The sequence below is a fragment of the Anguilla rostrata genome, chromosome 4, assembly GCF_018555375.3.
Source record: "Anguilla rostrata isolate EN2019 chromosome 4, ASM1855537v3, whole genome shotgun sequence".
Taxonomy (NCBI): domain Eukaryota; kingdom Metazoa; phylum Chordata; class Actinopteri; order Anguilliformes; family Anguillidae; genus Anguilla; species Anguilla rostrata.
The window spans coordinates 7568066-7592729 of record NC_057936.1 but is presented as its reverse complement, the minus strand read 5'-3'; the positions used below and the strand labels follow the sequence as shown (position 1 = coordinate 7592729).

Here is a 24664-nt window from a genome sequence, read left to right as displayed (position 1 = left end):
AGAGAGGGATTTTTAGAGTAGTGTCAGTGTAAGCCATCCCTTAACGTGGTAATTCCCTGGTGTAACAGTTTGAGGCCTCCTGGTGAGTTCATAAAGTGAACAGCGCACAGCGACGCAGAATGTGAACATAATCACATCCACCCGCGATCACATCCACCCGCGTTATACGAGTCACTGTGACTTTGACCCGGCTAGGGAATCTTACACCAGAGACAGAACACATGCAGCATAGCTATGGAGTCATGAGAGGGTGTTTTTTTTTTGGGGGGGGGGGGCACACAGTCACATTACACATGAAAGCAAATGACCCCCCCCCCACCCCCATTTGACACTGACACTATTCACAAAAACAGAAAAAACTGTCCATGTTTGAACACTATTCAGGCTGTATTTTTATACAGCGTGGGGTACAGAAAATGCATTCACACTCCTTCAGTGGCACTTTTTCTTGAGGACATTTGGGGAACCCCTGCTCCCCTGGACTCCCCCCGCCTGTGGACTATTCCACACCTGCACTCACAGGTGGGGGTCACCTGTGCGAAACAGCAGCCATGAACACATCAACCCCCGAGTGAGAGCTTTCAACTGGAAACAGTTTCACCTTTCAGACACCAGAGAAGACCAATGCCAGATTACTGAGAAATATTAAAAGCGATCTTGCTTTTCATCAATATTCAGAACATGTCTGCTTTCATTGAGTTGTAATGGCGTTTTTGTACGCAACATGTACCACTGAAAATGCTTAACAGATCTGCCAGGACTGTGTCACAATTATTTTTTATATTGGGGCTCTAAAGAGCTGAAAGTTTTTCAGATGCGTTTTGGACACAGAGACGGGTCTGTTTCTGAACTGAGAGAGCACAGCCGAGCATCCACAGCCTGTTTCACTCAGCGCATCTGGGAGAGAGAGGGAGAGAGAGAGGGATGGAGGGATGAATGGAGGGAGAGAGAGAGAAAGGGTGAGAGGGAAGAAGGAAGAGAGGGATGGATGATGAGAAAGAGGGAGGGAGGGAGAGAAAGAGAGAGAAGGAGAAAGAGACCGGTGAGAGCAAAAGAGAGCGACAGAGAGAGAGAGAAAAGAAAGAGAGACAGACAGAGAGAGAGAAAAGAAAGGAAGCAGAGAGAGAGACAGAGAACACCCAGTGCATGTGAGCAGTGTGCTCTGTAACAGCGCCCCCCCCCCCCCCGCCCCCGCCCCCCCGTCCCCCCCCAGCCCTTGCTAAGGGGGCCGGTAGTCATCCTGAGTGAGCGTGACATGTCTCTGGACCTCAGGAACCCCCACACAGGCCTTTAAGGAATGACCCCCCCCCTCCCACCCTCCCTCCCTCCTGCCCCCCCCACCACGTCCTCTATAACTCACCACCCCTGACCCCCGCCGCCCCCCCGCCGTATTTCACCCCACCGCTGCCACGGCGACGGAGCAGATTTATGCTGGGGCCTGGGAAATTAGAATATGATTAATGCCGCAACATTACCAGCCGGCAACAGGTAATAAGTGCCCCCCCCTTCCTTCCCTCCCTCCCTCCCACTCCCCCATCCCCAGCCTGGCGCAACCGCACAAAATTGACTCATTTATCACTGCGAGCGAGCAGGCGGGGCGGGGTCGGGGGGCGAGGGGGGGGGGAGAGGAGCAGAGATGGCGGGGCGGCGAGGGGAGGGGGGGAGGGGGGGGGGTTTCAATTCATTCCCCCGGTAGATTTTATTAAGCGAAATTGCCTGGGTGCAGAAGTCGCCCAGGATTTCTGAGAACGGGCGAAATCTGCGGATCCGTTTATCGAGATTTTTATTTTTTTTTCTTTCCCCCGCACACGGGAAAAATCGCTTTTATCCCCGTGTTTCAACCCGGGCGCTGCTCTCAGCGTCCGATGCAGAACTTTAATTATATTATTTTTAAACAGGCAATATTTGCAGACGGCTTTTAAAGGCTGTTTACTGGAAGACCGGCCACTAGCACTGAAATGCTGGGCAATGCAGGCGCACATGCAGTAATGTGCATTTTTGCGCGCGCGCGTGTGTGTGTGTGTACGTGCTTGTTTGCGTGTGAAAGCGTGTCTATTTTGTGCACGCACGTGCGCATGCGCATGCAACTGCGTGTTTTTACTCTCGTACGCTCACGTGCGTGCCTGTGTGTATGTATGATTGCGCATTTGTACGTACGTGCGTGTCTACGTATGTGTGTATGCATGTATGATCGTGAATATGTGTGTTTTAATATATGTGCGCCATCTGTTTCCGTTTGTGTGTGCGTGTGTGTTTGCCTGCATTTGCGTGTGCAGGTGCGTATGTGCGTGTGTGTGTTCGTGCCTGCGCATGCCTGTAAGTGCGTGTGTGTGTGTGTGTGCGTGTACATTCGTGTGCACGTGTGTGTTTGCGTGCATGTGTGTATGCAGGCGTGTGTGCCTGTAAGTGCGTGTGCACGTGAGTTACAGTGATGACGGTGTGTAATAGGGAGGAAGGGGTGGGTGACAGAGAGGAGAGGGGTGTCTCTGGGATACGGGGGGAGCAGGGGAGGGGGGGGCAGGGGCGGTGGGGGCAGTAATTAGTCCGCGGGCGCGCTCAGTCAGTCAGCGGGCTCAGGGACCGCCTGACGATGGGGGCTGGATGCTGCGCGCTCCCAATCTCGTTCCCACGGTGACAGCAGATAAGATGATCATCGCCACCGGCGACAAATCTGCCGGCTGCCAGACCCCCAACAGCTCTGACGCTGGCATACCCATCACCCCCCCCCCCCCAACCCCCACCCCCCACCGCACAGACACGACTCACACACCGCCTTCTCTCCGTCACACACCCGTCATCACATGTACACACACACACACACACCCGTCATCACTTTCACTCACATGTACATACACACACACACACACACCCGTCATCACTTTCACTCACATGTACATACACACACACACACACCCACATCATCACTTTCACTCACATGCACATATACACACACACACACACACACACATACACACGTCATCACTTTAACTCACATGCACATATACACACACACACACACACACATACACACACACACACACACCCGTCATCACTTTCACTCACATGTACATACACACACACACACACACACACCCGTCATCACTTTCACTCACATGTACATATACACACACGCACACGCACACGCACACACACACACAGACACAGACACACACAGACACACACAGACACACACACACAATCACAGATGCATGTATGCATGCATGCACGTACAGACGTACGCGCACACACACACTCACAGACACACACACACACACAGACACACACACATACACACACACACGCGCACTTGCACACACACACACACACTCACAGCCATGCACAAATACCAACACACACAAAAACATACACACAGGCAAGCACAAATGCAAACACACACAACTCACATACACTGCCCCCACAACTAGCGTTCACACACAGACACACACACACACCCACACACACAATCACAGATGCATGTATGCATGCATGCACGTGTACAGACGTACGCACGCACACATACACTCACAGACGCACGTACACTCACACGCGCGCGCACACACACACCCACGCACACAAACACAGACGCGTATTCTCTCTCTCTGCTACCACTAATCACTCAGACTTCACTGCACAAAACATCCCTAAATAATAAAAAAACTCCCTGACAGAAAAAAGGAAGAAACTCTTAACCAGACCCAGACATCAAAGCCAGCGGGCTAAGCAGACACAGTGAGACACATGCAGGCAAGGCGGCACCACACATCCCAATAAAGCAAACTTCACCCAGATGACAGCACCACACACTTATGTATAAAAACAGCCAGGCCGCATAACCGTACCACACACACACACACACACAAAAACATAACACACACAGCCACACAGAACCAACACACAACACACACACCACACACACCACACACACACACACACACACACATAAAAACAGCTGGGGCACATAACCATACCACACACACACACACACACACACACACAGAAACACACACACACACAGAAACACACACACACACACGCACACACACAGAACCACACACACACACCCACACACGCACGCGCACACACACACACACACACATTCACACGTAACAGCAGCCTGGACACACGCCAGTGAAGCGCGGACACACACACGTGCATAAATAACAGTCGGCCACATGAAAATGCCTGAGAAGCCTCAATGACAGGCGTGTGCTGCAGGACGTGTGCTGCAGGCGTGTGCTGCAGGACGTGTGCGGTAGGCGTGTGCGGTAGGCATGTGTGGTAGGCGTGTGCTGCAGGCGTGTGCTGCAGGACGTGTGCGGTAGGCGTGTGCTTAGGCTGTGTGAGGCGTGTGCTGCGACTGTGGGTGGCGTGTTGGCGTGTGTAGGCGTGTGCTGCAGGCGTGTGCGTGGCTGCGCAGGCGTGTGTGCGGCTAGGGTGTGCTGCAGGCGTGTGCTGCAGGCGTGTGCTGCAGGCGTGTGCGGTAGGCGTATGCTGCAGGACGTGTGCTGCAGGGCAGGTAGCGTGCTGGCGTGTAGGCGGTCAGGCGGCGCAGACGGGCTCAGGCTCTGTGGCTTCACAGAATAGCTCACGGAGGCGTTTGCTATCTCACGACAGGAGGCTGCACCAGGCCAACGGCTAGAGGTGCACAGAAAGCCACGACCGTTTACACACGTGCTTTCGCTCAGAGCTACACTTCCCCCTCTCCTCTCTCCCTCTCTCTCCCTCTCCCTCCTCTCCTCTCCTCCTCTCCTCTCCTCTCCTCTCTCTCTCTCTCTCTCCCTCTATGTCGCCTCCTCTCCCTTTCTCTCACTCTTTTCTCTCCCTTTTTTCCTTTGTTCTTTCTCTATATCTCGCTCTGTTTTTCTCTCTATGTCACTCTCATTCTCCATTTCTCTAGCTCTTGGCCCTGGGATCTTGAGCTTGAGAGCAGCATTACAGAGATGATGGTGGATGGCCAGCCATTATGAATGAAGGACCCCGTCACTCCCTTCTCTCATAAATCCCGAGCCAATCGGGTTTCGGAGTGATGAAGACGTCTTGCAAGCAAATTTCACGACCAAGCACTAGGGCAATCAGGTCTTAGCAATGACCATCTCAGGCTTGCAATTCCACAGCCAATCACACCAGACACAAGCAACTTGAACTTGGGTGGAGGAAGGGGGGGGGGGCACGCTCTTGAGCTCACTGAAGTTTGGAGAGGACGGTCCACTAAGATTCATAACGTTCAGTGAAAACAGGAGTTCTGCGCAAAAAATTTTGAATCCATTTTTTATATAGGCTATCACTTTCATAAAATAGATTTTTATTTTATTTATGTGTTCGACTCACAGCTGCCATCTTTCTGCAGTACTCATGCGATGCCCTTTCTTGACTGACATCTGTCAATCAGACTTGAGGCAGGGGCGCGTGACGAGGGCGTACCCACATCCTGCGGAATACCAGGCACACCCTGCCCTCTCATTTAAACCTGAATGCCCCTTTTTAACGGGCGTCCCTCAGGGACCAGTTCTTGATCCCATTCCCCCCCACTACATACTGCTTGTTCGCCTGACATTTTCAGGTGACCTGGTCCAAGATATCATTACAACGCAACCAACTGGCAGCTCTGCTTTCCAAAAGTGTCCCAGACACGATCTGCCCCGTCATCCCGTCTCTCCGAATAAGACTAAGCCTTCCGCAGCCGCTGATTGCAGCTTTACCTTTGACAGCCTTGTAATCACAGCTCATACACCTGTAAACAATCCGAGAGCTTTGTTAGACTCCAAAACGCCCGTCCGCACGCCACACTAACAACATGACTAAGATCTCTTCCGCCTCAGAAACATCTCTGGTATTCAATCCTGTCTTCTGCCAATGAGGGGGCGGGGGGGGCGGGGAGAGAGTTCATACTTCCTTCCATTGTCTCACATTTGGCTTACTTTAACACCCTTCTTATAGGACGCACGGAAACCACACACAAACTATAATTAGCCAAATTTGCCGCATGCCAGGTAACAACCCAGCAGCCCACACACGATCACATGACTCCTGTTGCACTGGCGTCTGGGTTACAAGCCTCCATTACCCAAACAACACATCACAGTGGTGGTGCCTCCCTGTGTTGAAGTCATTCTCATTACGCTCTCTCTCTCTCTCTCTCTCGCACTCTACAGTCCTCCTACATTTACCCCATTTTCTCCACAGTTTCGAACGCTCGGTTGTACTGAATTTGCGCTCCTCGCTGCAGCAGCATCTACCAATTCAGGAGAGTGCAAACAAGCATTTGACAAATTGGACAGACTCTGAATTTACGCACGCTGGTCCAGACGCAATTTTCCCCACAATCGCATTTCCATTCCAATCATTCCAATGACTCACATCCAGTTTCCCAATATTGAAAATCCAGGATCTTTATATATAAATTTTGCTTATTACTGTTGTTGCTGTTGTACTTCGTAGTCTGCTTATACTCTGAGGCATTATGGAAATTAAAAGCACTATAATTAATTCAACTAAAAGTACTTAGCATTTTTACTCGTTTGACAGTTGGAGAAAAATGAGAATAACTGGTCTAAATATGCACTGAGACTACCAGATGCAGCTGCTGTTCACATACAGCCTACCCCAAAACATTATTTATGCAACAAAAAAATACAAAAATAAAGTTAAAAATCCCCCGCTCTCTCACACAAGTGATTCATTGCTTGCCACAAGTCATGTGACTCCCCTTTTCCCTGACAAAGCATTCTGGGAACACCTGCCCTGGCGGGTGCGCTGCGCCCAATCAGAAGCGATTTGTTTTTAGTGCCGCAAAAAGTGTGTCTTTTTCTCCTCCACCTCCATTTTAACAGAAATGCAGCTACAGCAGGCATTGAGGGTGCATTTAAATGGGGGGGGGGTGTCACCGGGATTAAGGCTGGGGGGCGGGTGTCACCGGGATTAAGGCTCGGAGTTTAAAAGCCGCGGATCGGACTTCGGGCTGAGGCCGCGGCGGCTCTGCTCTGAGAAGCGCCAGGGGAACGCGGGAGAAGCTGGCCTTGAGCGCGCTCAGTGTGGACGTGCGCTTCTTTACTGAGTGCCCCACCGGTGTCCTCCGCACACAGCTACCGCTGCAAGGACAAACACACACACACACTCTCTCTCACTCACACACACACACACACACACACACACACACACACACACACACACACACACACACACTCTCACACACACACACACATATACACTCATACACACACACACACACTCACGACACCCCACCACACGCCACGCACACGCACACCACACGCACACGCACACGCACACACAGCAACACACACACACACACCACGCACGCACACACACACACACACACAATCACACCACACACTCTCTCACACACACACACACACACACACACACTCACACACCACACACGCACCACATCAACAACCCAACACAACACACCACACGAACACCACACCACCACTCACACACACATAACTACACATACACTACACTCACACCACCACACACACACACACGCTCAACCCACACCAACACGACACACCAAACCTACCGCCTACCGGGGGCCTTGTGTGCCCATTCGACCATGAGGAATCTCAAGAGGGGTGTGTGTGTGTGTGTTTGTGGTGAGTGTGAGTGTGTGTGAGTGTGTGAGTGTGTGTGTGCGTGTGTGTGTGTGTGTGTATGGTGTGTGTGAGTGTGTATGTGTGAGTGTATGTGTATGTGTATGTGTGTGTGTGAGAGTGTGTGTGTGTGTGTGTGGTGTGGTGTGGTGTGTGTGTGTGTGCGTGTGTGTGTGTTTATATGGAATTAGTGTAATGAAAGCCTTCTGCCAGCAGTTCCTCTCTGCCTCCATCCTGTCTGAGTGTTAGAAGTTATCAAAGAGCAGCTGTTGCCCCAGCCCAACTCTCTCCATCACATACACACACATGCACATACACACATACACACACACACACGCACATACACACCACACACACGCACGCACGCACACACACACACATTGATTTTCTCACACACACACGCACACACACCCCCACATCTCAAACTCATCTCCCCTAATCCCTTTACCGCCATCTCTTCCCAGCTCCATAACTCCCACGATCGATACTATGGGGGGATTAGGCCTGTCTATTATGGGGTTTAGGAGTGAGAGTTTTTTTATGCGAGATTTGGGTAAGTTTTTGTGCGTGCTTCGGGGTGTGTGGTGTGTTGTGTGTGGTGTGTTGTGTGTGTGTGGTGTGTGTGTGTGTGGGGGGGGTCACCTTCCTCCAGGGCTCGGTTAGCCCTCGTTGCCCCCCAGTTAGGCACAGGGACAGAACGGGCGCCCAGCACAGAGGACCGGCCCGAGAGAGGAAGGCCGGCCCGTCCGCTGAGCCTGGCCTGGCGGTGCTGCTCCAGCGCCTTGGCCCAAAGCCCCGCGCCGTTAAACGGCTCAGCCCCCCCCTCCCCGCCCCGCCCCGCCCCGCCCCGCGGCGGGATTCAGAACGGTGCTCAGTTAGGCCCAGGTTACAGTGGGATTCAGAACCGTGCTCAGTTAGGCCCAGGTTACAGTGGATTCAGAACGGTGCTCAGTAGGCCCAGGTTACAGTGGGATTCAGAACGTGCTCAGTTAGGCCCAGGTTACAGTGGGATTCAGAACCGTGCTCAGTTAGGCCCAGGTTACAGTGGATTCAGAACCGTGCTCAGTTAGGCCCAGGTTACAGTGGGATTCAGAACGTGCTCAGTTAGGCCAGGTTACAGTGGATTCAACCGTGCTCAGTTAGGCCCAGGTTACAGTGGGATTCAGAACCGTGCTCAGTTAGGCCCAGGTTACAGTGGGATTCAGAACCGTGCTCAGTTAGGCCCAGGTTACAGTGGGATTCAGAACGGTGCTCAGTCAGGCCCAGGTTACAGTGGGATTCAGAACCGTGCTCAGTTAGGCCCAGGTTACAGTGGGATTCAGAACCGTGCTCAGTTAGGCCCAGGTTACAGTGGGATTCAGAACCGTGCTCAGTTAGGCCCAGGTTACAGTGGGATTCAGAACCGTGCTCAGTTAGGCCCAGGTTACAGTGGGATTCAGAACCGTGCTCAGTTAGGCCCAGGTTACAGTGGATTCAGAACGTGCTCGTAGGCCAGGTTACAGTGGATTCAGAACCGTGCTCAGTCAGGCCCAGGTTACAGTGGATTCAAAACCCGTGCTCAGTTAGGCCCAGGTTACAGTGGGATTCAGAACGGTGCTCAGTTAGGCCCAGGTTACAGTGGGGTTCAGAACGTGCTCAGTTAGGCCAGGTTACAGTGGGATCAGAACCGTGCTCAGTTAGGCCCAGGTTACAGTGGGACTCAGGACGGTGCTCAGTTAGGCCCAGGTTACAGTGGGATTCAGAACGGTGCTCAGTTAGGCCCAGGTTACAGTGGGATTCAGAACGGTGCTCAGTTAGGCCCAGGTTACAGTGGGATTCAGAACGGTGCTCAGTTAGGCCCAGGTTACAGTGGGATTCAGAACCGTGCTCAGTTAGGCCAGGTTACAGTGGGATTCAGAACCGTGCTCAGTTAGGCCCAGGTTACAGTGGGATTCAGAACGGTGCTCAGTTAGGCCCAGGTTACAGTGGGATTCAGAACCGTGCTCAGTTAGGCCCAGGTTACAGTGGGATTCAGAACCGTGCTCAGTTAGGCCCAGGTTACAGTGGGATTCAGAACCGTGCTCAGTTAGGCCAGGTTACAGTGGGATTCAGAACCGTGCTCATTTAGGCCCAGGTTAGAGTCTGGAATTCAGTACCGTGCCGTTGGCAGGCTGAGCAGATGGGTAGGAGGTGCTCGGCGAGCCCAGGTTCCCGTGCTCAGTTAGGCCCAGGTTACAGTGGGATTCAGAACCGTGCTCAGTTAGGCCCAGGTTACAGTGGGATTCAGAACCGTGCTCAGTTAGGCCCAGGTTACAGTGGGATTCAGAACGGTGCTCAGTTAGGCCCAGGTTACAGTGGATCAGTCGGTGCTCAGTTAGCCCAGGTTACGTGGATTCAGAACCGGCTCAGTTAGGCCCAGGTTACAGTGGGATTCAGAACCGTGCTCAGTTAGGCCCAGGTTACAGTGGGATTCAGAACGGTGCTCAGTTAGGCCAGGTTACAGTGGATTCAGAACCGTGCTCAGTTAGGCCCAGGTTACAGTGGGATTCAGAACCGTGCTCAGTCAGGCCCAGGTTACAGTGGGATTCGGAACCGTGCTCAGTTAGGCCCAGGTTACAGTGGGATTCAGAACGGTGCTCAGTTAGGCCAGGTTACAGTGGGATTCAGAACCGTGCTCAGTCAGGCCCAGGTTACAGTGGATTCAGAACCGTGCTCAGTTAGGCCCAGGTTACAGTGGGATCAGAACCGTGCCTTAGGCCCAGGTTACAGGGATTAGAACCGTGCTCATTAGGCCCAGGTTACAGTGGGATTCGAACCGTGCTCAGTTAGGCCCAGGTTACAGTGGGATTCAGAACGGTGCTCAGTTAGGCCAGGTTACAGTGGGATTCAGAACCGTGCTCAGTCAGGCCCAGGTTACAGTGGATTCAGAACCGTGCTCAGTTAGGCCCAGGTTACAGTGGATTCAGAACCGTGCTCGCCACGCCCTCTCTGCTGGAGTCCTCCGCCGTGGCGTATCGACGCCTCACACGCTCCCGCCGCCAGCGCCTCGGACTGCGCAACACGCTCGCCCTCGCTCTCTCACTCTCTCTCTCATTCTCTCTGTCTCTCTCATCTCTGTCTCGCTCTCTCACTCCATCTCTCATTCTCTCTGTCTCTCGCTCTCGCACTCTCTCTCTCATTCTCTCTGTCTCTCGCCCTCGCTCTCTCACTCTCTCTCTCATTCTCCCTGTCTCTCGCTCTCTCATCCTCTCTGTCTCTCGCCCTCGCTCTCTCACTCTCTCTCTCATTCTCTCTGTCTCTCGCTCTCTCTCAGTCTCTCTGTCTCTCTCTCTCTCATTCTCTCTGTCTCTGTCACTCTCACTCTCACTCTCACTCTTACTCTACTCGTCTCTTGCTGCTGTTCTCTCTCTCTCTCTCTCTCTCTCACTGAAAGCAGTGCAGACCAGAGAGAGCAGTGCTGCGTAGCTACTAGCCTAATTAAGCCGCCCGACTGATCAAACAAGGCTCTTGTGTGAGATCTACATCGATATTTATTAAAGATTTTAAAAAATCTTTACACAACGCAGAGGCAGTGTAGACTGAAGGTGAGAGGGCTACGAACAGACTGAGGAAGAGGAGAGCTCAGGAGATGAAGACTGAAGGGCTCGCTGGCCCCCGTCCTTGGTGACAGGCGGGGGGACTGACGAGGGGGGGGGTGGGGGCTTCTGGTGGAATTTGTGGAATCAGCCATGCTGTTGAAAGGAGGGGTCCTGTTTGCACTGGGAACTGAAAGGGGGGCTTGAAGGATTTGGTGGAGGAGGGGGGGAGTGGAGGGTTTGGTGGGGGGGTGGAGGGTTTGGGAGTGGAGGGTTTGGGGGTGGGGGAGAGTGGAGGGTTTTGGGAGAGGAGGTTTGGGGGTGGGAGAGGTGGAGGGGGTTTTGGGGGAGAGTGGAGGGTTTGGGGGTGGTGTGGGGGCTGGGGGAGGGGCAGCAGGGTCTTATAATAGGGGTCGGGAGAGGGTGGATTTCCCAGATTGTGCTGCTCGGAATCAAAGCCGCCGCGTGTGAAGGTGTGCCAAGAGGGGGAGGGGAAAAAAGGAGAAGAAAAAATAAAACGACAAAAACAGGCCCTGCCAGCAAGAGGCCAACATTACAGACAGCCTGTCTGTTACTCCTGCACTGCTGTTCACTGAGAAGCATATTAAACACACACACACACTAACACGCAGGCGCACACACACACACACACACTAACACACACACACATACACATACACCTACACACACACACACACACACACTAACACACACACATACACATACACCTACACACACACACACACACACACACACACACACACACACACACACACACACACTCACACTCACACACAGGCACACACAGGCACACACACACACACACACACACACACACACACGCAGGCACACACACTCTCGCGCGCACGCGTGCGCACAGGCACACACAAACGTACACACACATACGCATGCACACACGCACACACATACACACAGGAACACAGACACACACATTTTACTGTCTTATTTACACCACCTCCAAGTATACGTTTCCCTTAGACCAGAGAAAAGGCTGGAGTAAAAGACAAAGGTAAACACTCATAAGGCCATCTCTCTATCTATCTCTCTCTCTCTTTTTCCACACTCTGCTCTGCACGATTGTTCTCTCCTTCCCCCCGTCTGTCCATCCTCCTTCCCCTATCAGCAGGAGCCAGGCACCGTACAGGAAAAAGCCACTGAATCCTGGCTATCATCTTACAGGTGAGGGAGACCAGGCCAAACCAGGACAGACTGAGCCAGACCAGGCTAAACCTGGCCAACCAGATCAGGCCAGACTGGGTCAGACCAGGTAAAACTGGGCCAAACCAGGCCAGACCACACCAAACCAGGCCCTTCCTGCCTCTCATACGGGCCAATGCACAGCAGCCCTTGTGCTTCACCTGCTCCACAGGTGTGTAGGCAGGCAGGGATATGACGTCTCATGATTTTTATGGATTCATCTGGAAGTACTGATTCATACTGATTCATAAAGGTCTCACCCATTAGCAGAAGAGGGGGCATAAACACACAGAGAACTTCAGCACTCATCGACATCTAACAGCTACAGAGAACGTTCTGCAGTGGTGTTCGGGCCTAGCAACAGTCCCCGGGCCTAGCAACAGTCTCTGGGCCTAGCAACGGTCCCCGGGCCTAGTTACAGCCTCTAGGCCTACCTGTGGTACTGCGTCTGCAGGAACTGGAATTCCTCTTTGATGCGGTCCAGGGTTTCGGGGTACGTGAGCTTCAGAGACTGGGGGGTCCCCGATGCCGCCGCCGCCGCCGCCGCTGCGGCCGCCGCCGCCGAGGCAGAGGACCCGGGAGGCGGCTGAAGAGGTGCCTGAGGAGAAAGAGCAGCGGTCAAACGACAAAAAACCCTCAGCAACGGAGAGTTTACAGGAGAGTAAAAGCATCTGCAGCAGTTCACAGACGCACATGCTCACCTTTTCCCAGAGTAACCCTTTGAAGCGTAGGACTTTTGGAATGTTTTTTTTCTAAATTTTAAGTGTTCTAGAACTCCACTGCTTTCAATTACCAGCGGCGATTGTGACATCACCATTAGAATGTTCAGTTGAGAACATTCTAAACACATATCTGTGACCTCACAGCTGAAAGGGTTAATCAGCCTGTTTACTCACTAACGTACCGCTACGTGAAAAGATGACAGCGCTGGTCAGAAGTAGACAAAGGAGGGCAATGAGGATTTTTTAAAGTTGGGGGTGACACACGCGCAGTTTCGTGAGAGAGAGCGCTGCGAGGAAAGACGGCGGCGGAACAGGCGAGGCCGCGATACGACGTTCAAAGTGACACGAGCAGCACAGCCAAAGGACAGAGATGAAAGAGAAGCGAGGGGAGGGAGGGAGGGAGGGAGAGAGAGAGAGAGAGAGAAAGAGAGATGAGAGGGATGAGTGGGGGTGTGGAGATGAGAGGGAGAGCAGGGACTACTAAAAGAAAGAGAAATGTGTGAGGGGTGGTTGTGTGGAGCGGGGCGGTGTGGAGGGGGGTGGGCAGATGGGGTTTAAATGAATAGCGAAGCTTGTTAAATTTAGGATTAAAAGGGGAACTCCACCAGGTCGGCACCCTCCCCCCAGCACCCGGGCCCTTCCCCTGCAGAACGCCCCTGTGCAATTAGGACCCGGGGATAATGAAGCGGGACAGCCAGACAAAGACCCCCCCCCCACCCCCCCCGGCCTGCTCAGAGGCGAGACTCTCTCCCTGTCTCTGTGTGTCTGTCAGGAGACCCACAGCCCAGGTCCACACCCCCCCGCACCCCCAAACTTTCAACACCCCCTCTCCCGCCCGTTCCACGAGCCACAAACTCTCCTTTTGCGAGGCGAGGGAAGACAGGCTGCTGACCCAGCCCAGCACCGCCGTTTCAACAACAACAGCACCGCACCGATTAACCAGCGTTCGTTTGGAAGGGGATTTCTAGTCAAACGGCTCCTGTGGGAAATCTGCTCGTGGTCAGACGGGTGATTTTCTGGAAAACTTGAGGAAAATCCCCCAGATTTCCACAGCGTTCCGAAACCTGGGCTACTCCACAAACAAGTGTGTGTGTGTGTGTGTGTGTGTGTGTGTGTGTGTGTGTGTTAAAGAGAGTGTGTGTGTGTGTGTGTGTGTGTGTGTGTGTTAAAGAGAGTGTGTGTGTGTGTGTGAGCAGGAGAGAGAGAGAAAGAGAAGGGGAGAGGAACAGAGAGAGGGAGAAAGAGAACACAAGATAGGTGGAGAGGAAACCGTATGTTGGGGCCAGGTTTTCATAGGGTAAGAGAGGGGGGTGGGTGGTGTGTCGCAGGGGGGTGGGGGGGGCCACATCAGCGGGGAGAACCGAGCCACGGCACCAGGGTGCAGGAGGACGTACCCCCACCCCCCGTCCCCCGTCCCCCCGTCCCCCTGTCCCCCCATCCTAATGACCTGTGCTACCCCACAGCAGGCAGGGGGTCTCGTGCCCTGTGCCTGCACTACACCGGCTTTAGAGAGGTTACTGCCAAAAAGACACCCCTCTCCTTCTCTCCTTCTCTCCTTCTCTTCATCCTCTTTAATCGCAACCTTTCCATTCCCATCACCATGCGCCTTGCTCCCCCCCCCCCCAAAACTCATTAAGGGGAAAGGGTGCGCTACTCTTCCTAAAGAAAGGAGTGATAGAAATATAACAGGAGAGAGGGAAGGAGGGAGGGATGGCCGTGAGACCCAGGACTGGCATTTCAGTGAAGCGGAGGAGAGATGAGTGACAGGTTCACTGGGGCTGAGGGAAAGGCTTCCTGCTAGTGAGCAGCGTGGACAAGCAACACACCAGTCCTTTCGTCATATCACACACACACACACATACCACCACCTTCTCTCTCACCTCACACACACACACAACACACCATCCCCCTCCCTCTCTCTCACACACACACTCTCACACACATCACCATCTCTCTCCACTACACATCTCTCATCACACACAACACACAACACCATCTCTCTCTCTCCACACACACACACACACACCATCCTCTCTCTCTCTCTCTCACACACACACACACACCATCGCTCTCTCTCTCTCTCTCACACACACACCATCTCTCTCCCTCTCTCTCTCTCTCTCACACACACGGGTTCGAGACTGATGGCGCACGTTAGGCATGCACCTCCGTTGTTCCGGTGAAAATAGGCTGCGTAATTATAGCATATAGAGCTTAAACCAGTGGTAGAGAACACTGTTGCCATAGTGAAGGGCACATGGTCATGCACCTCCCGTGGATGTTCCAGACGAAGATGTAGTACTTCAGCGTGCTGAGGGGATGTTCTAATGCAATTTACGGGTTCTAAATGAATGATCTGTACCTCAGTGTACTATCAGGACGTTCTAATGTGATGTACGGGTTCTAAATGAATGATCTGTACCTCAGTGTACTGTCAGGACGTTCTAATGCGATGTACGGGTTCTAAATGAATGATCTGTACCTCAGTGTACCGTCAGGACGTTCTAATGCGATGTACGGGTTCTAAATGAATGATCTGTACCTCAGTGTACTGTGAGGACGGTTCTAATGCGATGTACGGGTTCTAAATGAATGATCTGTACCTCAGTGTACTGTCAGGACGTTCTAATGTGATGTACGGGTTCTAAATGAATGATCTGTACCTCAGTGTACTGTGAGGACGTTCTAATGTGATGTATGGGTTCGAAATGAATTATCTGTACCTCAGTGTACTGTCAGGACGTTCTAATGTGATGTACGGGTTCTAAATGAATGATCTGTACCTCAGTGTACTGTCAGGACGTTCTAATGTGATGTACGGGTTCGAAATGAATTATCTGTGCTTCGGTGTACTGTCAGGACGTTCTAATGCGATGTACGGGTTCTAAATGAATGATCTGTACCTCAGTGTACCGTGAGGACGGTTCCAATGCGATTTACGGGTTCCAAACGAATTATCTGTGCTTCGGTGTACTGTCAGGACGTTCTAATGTGATGTACGGGTTCTAAATGAATTATCTGTACCTCAGTGTACTGTCAGGACGTTCTAATGCGATGTACGGGTTCTAAATGAATTATCTGTACCTCAGTGTACTGTCAGGACGTTCTAATGTGATGTAGGGGCCACAGGGCTACCGGGGGGCGAGCACCCGGCCCCAGGCCTGGCCCGGCTCCCATTAGCGGGGCGGTAATCTGCGCAGGAGGGATGAAACCTGCCAGACCCCTCTGACCCAGCGCTCGGGCCAGGGAGGGAGGTGTTAGAGAGAGAGAGTGGAGGGAGGGGGGGAGGTGGGGGGGGGAGGCCAGGGGAGTAATGACTCTAATCAGGACTAAATTCACTCCAACAGGCCTTTAAACAGGGAGAGACCGACTGAGCCAGCCCTGATTACCAGGTCAGGGGAGACCTGCTGCTTCATGGAGTCTGGCTGCCTCTGGAAGTGTCTGAGGCGATGAGCACACAGAGGAGGACACACTCACGCACACACACACACACGCTCACTTTTTCACACACACACACTCGCACGCACACACACACACGCACACACACCCTCTTTTTCACACACACACACACACACACACAGACAGACACACACTTGCACATGCATTTATACACACGTACACACAGACGCATTCACAGAATCACACACACACAGGTGCACACACACTCTCTTTTTCACACACACACACAAACATACACACACACACACACACACACAGACACACACTTCCACATGCATTTATACACACGCACACACAGAGACGCATTCACACAATCACAAGCACACACGCACTCTCTTTTTCACACAAATACACACACACACACACGTACACACACACATTCACGGTCCTTCTCAAAATCCCCAGCAGTCTCAGTGCAGTTCCATTTCATTATCGTCTTGCTCACTCACCCCCCCCCCCGTCTCATCTGTCTCTCTCTTCCTTTCTCTCTCTCCCACTATCTCTCTCCCTCTCTCCCCCTTTCTCTCTCTCCCTTTATCTCTCTCTCTCTCTCATACACACACATGCATGCTGCGCTCCACTCTGCTATTCTTTTTGACTGGAGCACCTCCGAGGGGAGACTGCCCCACTCTCTCTCTCTTTCTCTCTACACACACACACACACACACACACACACACACACACACACACACACACACACACACACAGACACACAAACACACGCACGCACGCACACACGCACAAGTTTCTGCAACATAAGATAAGATAATACTAAAAAAAAACTGTCCCAAATGTTTCGTAAAAATGATCGCCCTTATCACCAGTGTTTACCTCATATAAAAATGATTTCCCACAGAACGCACCCCCCCCCCCAGCCCCCTTAGATACCCCCCACACCTCCACACCCCCTCCCCACACTGGCACTTTCAGCCTGCATTTAACCCCTCCCTCCTTCCCTCCTTCCCTCCCTCGACGACACTTCTTTTTAACAGCTTTTTTTCAAAATCAAGCTTTTCATAAACACTCTGTCACCACACATAATTCACACGCGCGCACAACGGTGCCATCTTGTCAGCTCCCATTATCAGCGGTTATGACTTCGGTTCAGAGCAGCCCTAAAAACAAACACACACTCAAACACGTTAAGAGAATAAAAACTGCGAGACGATAAATCCGGAGCCGTGCATATTTTATAAAAAAAGAAAGAGGCGAAAGCGTCGTCGAAAACAAACGAAATAAATCGTAGTTTTTTTTTTAACGTCGAGCCCGCGCCGCCGAGTTCGAGCGTCGGCACGGCGACGGGCCGGGCAGATGAGGCCCTTCGCCCGCACGGCCATTCCCAGCGCCGCGCCGCGTTCGTATTTATATCACGTTTAAAACCGTATATAATAACGCCGCCGTCGTTCGGGGCGGGGGGCAGAGGAGCCCGTCCACGGCGCGGACCGGGCCGTTAATTCGGCTAGTTTATGGGCCCTAGAGCAGAGGCTGGGGGGGGGGGTGGGCCGCCTGCTCCGGTAACGACCCCGGTGGACTCCGAGCCCAACCTTCGCGGCGGCTTTCGCTGATTAATGTCGCGGGAACCCGCGCGAGCACGGCGCTAACCGCGCGGTGCGCTTTCCCGCGAAGAGAATCGTTAGCGCGTACGCCGCGACCGCGCTCACGTGCGCCGCGCCCACAGGGGGCTGGGGGGGAGAGGGGGGAGCACGCAGGGACCTCACGGACTGAGCGGAATCAGCATCTCAAAATCCCCCCCAATGACAAGGGCCGTGCTGGAACACCCCCACCCCACCCCCCCCCCACCCCCCACCCCAAGGCTCCCGTCCATTCAGCCTTTGAAGTTCAAGCCTCTCACACTAACCAGATTCAAATACGTTTTCCACAACAACCACTTCTTAGCATTTCTAACACACCACCATCACCACCACCCCCCCCCCAACACCAAAGACGGGCTCATGCTCGAGCTCACCCCCCCCCCCCCACCCCACCCCACAATGCTCTGGAGAGCTCCGCCCCCTTACAGACATGCGAGGAGCCGCACTTGCCGGGCACCTGTTTCATTAGCGACGTGCATCCTTTCTTTTTTAACGTTCCTCGTTTTGGAAGCTCGTTATTCAGACTTCCCCTCCCGTCCGAAAGCATTAGCGGCGCCGCAGAAGAGCCTGCCTGTCAGCTCAGTTAATTAGCCAAGGTGCCTCCTTTTATTAGCTAACCCGCGGACTGTTTGTTCTGTCCTTGGGGGAGAATTCAGCGACACGCCTTCGCAACTTGTGTAAACCTGGAGCAGACACAACCTCCCCAACCCCCCCCCCCCCAGCCGATCGAAAGCAGTTCCTAAAGAAAACACTGGAAACGCTGTACAAACAGAGGCAACAGCTTACGACGGCCGTCAATAGCCACGGACTGCCCCAAATTCTGCCTGGCAGGACTGCTGGATCCATGGGCCCCAGACAACACACTGACAAACAGACATACAAGCAGACAGGCAGGCAGACAGACAGACAGACAGGCAGGCAGACAGACAGATGAAAAGCATGTCCTGACATGCTCTGTCATACTTGGTGGGGGGGGGGTGGGGGTTGGGGGCAGAAATGCTTCTCAAGTCGGGGCTAAATTATTTGTACGTGCCGTGCAGTGTCCCGTTAGTGGAACCCAGACCCAAAACTCCATATGGCCCGTGGGAAATGGACTCCTAGAGACACTCTAGGGACAGAAGGTCGGCATCATCATCATCATCATCATCCTCCTCCTCCTCCCATTAGCACTGTCAATAACACGCATGGCCTTAGCTGACGGTCGGCACACAGTAATTATTAAATCGGTAAACATAACTTCCCGGCTTTGCCACTTCATTGACGCTATATTTAGTGTCTCGCGTGACACATAGTCCAGCCCTCGAAGTCCCATTAGAGTTTACGAACGCAGCCCTCTGCAGCCAGGAAGATCACACGGGCTGCCTGACAGTCCAAGATTAGCCGGCCTCTGAATGACGGAGCGCAGGGTTAGGGTTAGGGAGGGTTAGGGTTAGGGTTAGGGAGGGTTAGGACGAGCGCTCACGCTACAGATCACCCGCTCTGTTTGTTTCTTTAGAGGACTCACCCTGCACACTCAGCCCTGGAATAAGGGCTGGGGCATGAGCACGTCCATCGCCCCAAAATATGTTTCTGACTCTGGCACGTGTGTGTACACACACATACACACACATATGCACACACACACACACACATACACACACAAGCACGTGCACACGCACACACACACACAACATATACACACACACATACACACACAACATATACACACACACACATACACACACATATGCACACACACACAACATATACACACACACATACACACACAAGCACGCGCGTGCGCACACACACACACGCGCACACACACACAAGCGCACGCACACACACGTAAACATGCAAAAACACACAATAATGCACACAAATTAAAACACTCTTTCTCTCTCTCTCATATACACCCATACAAACGCACACAGACACACACACACACACACACGTAAACATGCAAAACCACACAATAATGCACACAATTTAAAACACTCTTACTTTCTCTTTCTCTCTCTCTCTCACACACACACACACACGCACTTCTACATGCCCACTGACCCGCCGCTCCCCACAAATTGAAGAAAGGAGGAGTAGGAGGAGGAGCAGCAGCAGTAACTGTGCGAGCGGCAGAAGTTAAAAATGAAACAGTTTCACCTGCAGAGAGAACTCCAGGGAAACGCCGGGCCGGATGCATTAGGGCTGGAGCCGGACCACGGCGAGCCAAGACAGCTGGTCTGTCTGCAGCAAAAAACCCCACCGCCCGCACCTGCACGTCTTTCCCGTCACCGCACTACCCACAATGCTCCTCTCCAGGTCACCTGACTTCAGGGGTCTCAGACTCCAGCCCTGGAGGACCACGGTCTCGGGCTGGCTTTTCGTCATTGCCTTTCAATCAGCCACCAATCGAGGCCTCGATAAAGCAAGGCGTGCAGACTCTCTGGCCAATCAGCGGCTTCAATTCCGCACTTGAGGTGCAGGAGCGCGTCAAAAAGCCAGCAGACACAGCGGCGACTCTCCAGGATTCGGGTTTGAGATCCCTGGCTTACATCGTACCACCGTACAGGTTTTTATTTTAAAGTAGCGAAACGAGTCAGACCCACAGAGTCAGCTCAGATCAAGTCATCGCTTGCATAACTTTCATTTACGTGCCAGATAATGGCTGGAAGTTCCCTGGATTTGGGGGGGCTTTCCTTCCAGTCTCTGTACTGTATGTTCCCTTCACTTTCCTTTTCATTTCAGAGACCTCAAAAACAGCAGGGATGTGCTCACTAACTGGCCTACATAGCAAGCAGGAGGGCGTTAATAAACTGACCGGAAGCAGAGAACACTTTCAAAAACCCAAAACCCGCTCCTTCGCACACAACTGCGCTCAGTCAGAAGAGCAGCACTGCTACATCCACTGCACTACACTGGACTGGCCAGATATGACAGTTGGCTTTGGTTCACGACTCGCTACACAACAGGGGACCAAAAAACTGGTCGTCGGGCCAATTTGTGAACCTTACGCAAAGCTAACCCGGTTCGAACGCATCTTAAATTACATTACATTACAGGCATTTAGCAGACGCTCTTATCCAGAGCGACTTACACAACTTTTTACACAGCATTTTACATTGTATCCATTTATACAGCTGGATATATACTGAAGCAGTGCAGGTTAAGTACCTTGCTCAAGGGTACAACGGCAGTGTCCTTACCCGGGAATCGAACCTGCGACCTTTCGGTTACAAGCCCAGTTCCTTACCCACTGTGCTACACTCCGTCCTAAATGCGCTCAACAGTTATCCACCGCCTTATGAGGACAGGCCTTATGAGACGAACCGCTCAGTACGACAAAGCCATAACCGGAATTTTAAAAAATGTTTTAAGAAACAGCCCCCCCCCCCCCCCAAGGGCCCAGTCAAAGCAGCTCTCGTAGATGCGCAGATTAACTGGCAGGACCCGGGTTTATAAAAAGCACCAAGCTGCCCTCAGGAAGAGGTAGAGGAGGAGAGTCTGGGAGAGTGAAATTCAGTTTAAGAGCCATAACCACCAGCCAAGCACCTTTCCCACAGTTCAGTTCAGGGTGGCCTGGGGCACTCCTACAGAGGAGGCAGTCCTGACCATAGAGTTCTCATAGAGAAGGCATATAGAAGAGGTAGTCCTTTCCATAGAGCTTTCATAGATGAAGTCATCTTGACCATAGATTTTTTCATAGAGGAGGCACATAGAGCTCACAGAGGAGGCAGTCTTGGCCATAGATCTCTCATAGAGGAGGCAGCCCTGACCACAGAGTTCTCATACAGGAGACAGTCTTCACCATAAAGCCCTCATGAGGACATAGTCCTGACCATGGAGCTCTCATAAACAAAATTGTCCTGACCATAGAGTTCTCACAGTGCATTGCCTAGGAATTGGAGGTGCTGATCCTGTACCCACCTGCTTTATGGAATCATTCACACCTGGTTTACAGCTTGTTCCCAGTGGTTATGGGATCAGTTTCAAAAGTACTGTACAATGGTAGGGACTTTGCAGGGGTTACAATTACAGAAATAACCAGAATCATTCGCAATCGGTTTTATTTCCTGGTGCACTTTTAGAAAATTGACAGTAACAGCGTCAGTGTAAGGACAGTTATTTACTCGGCAGTCCCATGTGTGAAACATACTTCTAATAGCAACTGGAAGCAAAATTTCCATTTCTGAAAACTCCGGAGATTTGACATCTGCATGAACTCGTCACATCACACCAGTTTGCAACATAAAGACTCGCGTTTTCAAACTTTTGTTTAAAAATAAATAAATAAAAATTGACACAGAGGAATAGGCCTACTGACAGCCTACCCAAATGGGAGTGCATGTTTAGGCTGCCTGTGTCCTTGTGAAGCTTTTTGATCAGGCCTGATTATTATTACAGTGATGCCCGGTGTTTGGAGTCCAGCGTGTCCGTCGACATCAGAGAGCTTGCCGAAATAACACTTCACCGTGATATTCCATGATTAAGTAAGTGTGTCAACAGCGGGTAACGAGATGGGAAAGAGTTCGGCCACAGTGAGAAATCAACTCCTCTCGCTAGGTAGGCAACTAGCTAGAATTACAGTTGCGTCATAAAGATATAGAATGGAGCCAGAAAACAACACGTTCTCGAATTCTATGTCGTAAAGTCTAGAACTTGGGGTGGGGGGTAATTTTTCAATGTACTAATCATTGCTACAAACCCTTTCCCTCAGTATTTTGGTGGTTTCCCATACAACTCCCCCCTACCCATAGTTATATGATTCGCACATAGAAACTGAAAATGTCTTGTTGCGTATTACCTTGGTTTTACTTCTATGGACAGATGAGTTACACCAACAGTATGAATGCTTCACTAATATGGATTATGCCCACTCCCGCATAGCCCCCGGTCTCCAAACATTACATTGTGATAAGTGAATTTAATGATAGCCAAGGCAACTTAACTGTAGTTAAGCAAAACGTGATGTATCAGATAGGGAAAACCATCAGGCGATCGCTACTTATCTTGATTCATCGTAAAACAATCACCTTAGCGGCGAATAATGACCCCACCGGCTTGTTCGCACAAGTTTTCATATTGCGAATACAAGTAAACTAACTTTAACGTACAAAGTGGGTCCTTTGTAATAGTTAGGCTATTCGAAATGTTCAAAGGTAGCAAAATTAGCACGTATGAATTATCATAAGCAATAATTATGGGTTGCACTGTAAATGTAAAACGTTATACGTACCGGTGGTCGATTCTGGGGGAACATTTTGGATGTCCGCAAGCTTAATTCTTCGTCCCTGGTTGTTTAACAAAAGGTTCCGAGAGCGATGGGATAGTGTTTATTTTTGGTTTCAGAATCGCATCGGGCCTGGTCTTAGAAGCGATGGTCGGAAGGCTCGTCTCAGCACGCTCATTCCCTGCTCAAGGTCCTTTGTTCTGTTTATCTCCGACACGGAAAAAGAAATATTCACTATAACCTAAAGATCCGCACGATTTTCTGAAGCCCCCAAACTGCTTAGCTAGAGCTTTCTTTCGGCACGACACTTCGGCGCTGGAGAATCTCCCTCGCTCCTCCGAAACCCCAAATGCTTCCAGCCCCAAGTGTGTTCCCGGTACCAATTCTGCCCAACAAGAAGAAGGTAGCTAGCTACACTACTCGGCTCCGAGACGGACAAGATATTCAACGCAGCCGCAACCTCCTTTGTCTCGTTCGTTGCCCCACTCTTTTCATAACACACTCCTTCCTTCTCTGTCCTCTTTCTCACTCTCTCCTTCCTCTCTGATCCCCTCCTGGTTTTCAATGGGGCAGACGGGAGTTGTTTTTTTCTCCTCTGAGAAAGAAAAGACGCTCGGTTATAACCACAAGGTGAACGAGTGTAGGGTAACACGCTTTAAACTGGTGTAGGCAGCTAGGCTATTCCCCGCCAGTCTTCTGAACAGATCTACTTCTTATGTTATTTACGCACGTTATTTCGCAACCAAAAGCCAGAAGACTGCCATTCGACTAAAACGATGAATGTTTCTATTTGGTCACCAAAAACAAAAGCAATAACCTTGTGATTTATTTCTTATTAAATAATCGATTGGAGTACCATTCACTCGTTTTAAAAATCGTATTAATTTTTGCATAACGATTTCATAACTTTATTGGTCAAATACAGCAACTGTTAATCAACAAAGATTTTAAAAATAGCTTTTGGACGCTAAGAAATGTATATGTTACACATTGTCGTTGATACCGGGGATATTTCACAGTTCCCAGTCTGCCACTTAAATTGCTGATATGATTTACTGAATACTGCTTGCATCGTTCTACCTTTGCAAAAACTCTCTCTCAAGCTGTACTGGCTTTATATGCATGTAAATTTTCCAATTGAGGGTGGGGGTGCGATGGAATTGATCAATGAATGAATGGAATCTCCACGTGGGGCTCACACATCTACAATCAACACAAGCACTACCGACCAATGAAGATGCCTGGTCCCCACGTGGGGTGACACATTCGTCTTCTGATTGGAGAAAGCGGCCACCACTGTGCT

At 51.5% G+C, this 24664-nt stretch overlaps 1 protein-coding gene across 5 annotated transcripts in view; it reads right to left on the bottom strand.

The window, feature by feature from the left end:
* Positions 1-24457, bottom strand: part of LOC135252392 (transducin-like enhancer protein 1) — a 41773-nt gene extending 17316 nt beyond the window's left edge. For 2 of the 5 annotated variants that reach the window (XM_064330391.1, XM_064330394.1), the window contains exons 1-2: positions 23368-24457; positions 12817-12980 (exon numbers count right to left, since the gene is read on the bottom strand). In XM_064330391.1, coding sequence (XP_064186461.1) covers positions 12817-12980; positions 23368-23391 — 188 coding nt within the window. In that variant the 5' untranslated portion in view covers positions 23392-24457. The remainder of the gene's footprint in view (positions 1-12816; positions 12981-23367) is intronic. The other 3 variants (XM_064330392.1, XM_064330393.1, XM_064330395.1) reach the window with 2 other exon arrangements.
* Between the last annotated feature and the right edge of the window lie 207 nt (positions 24458-24664).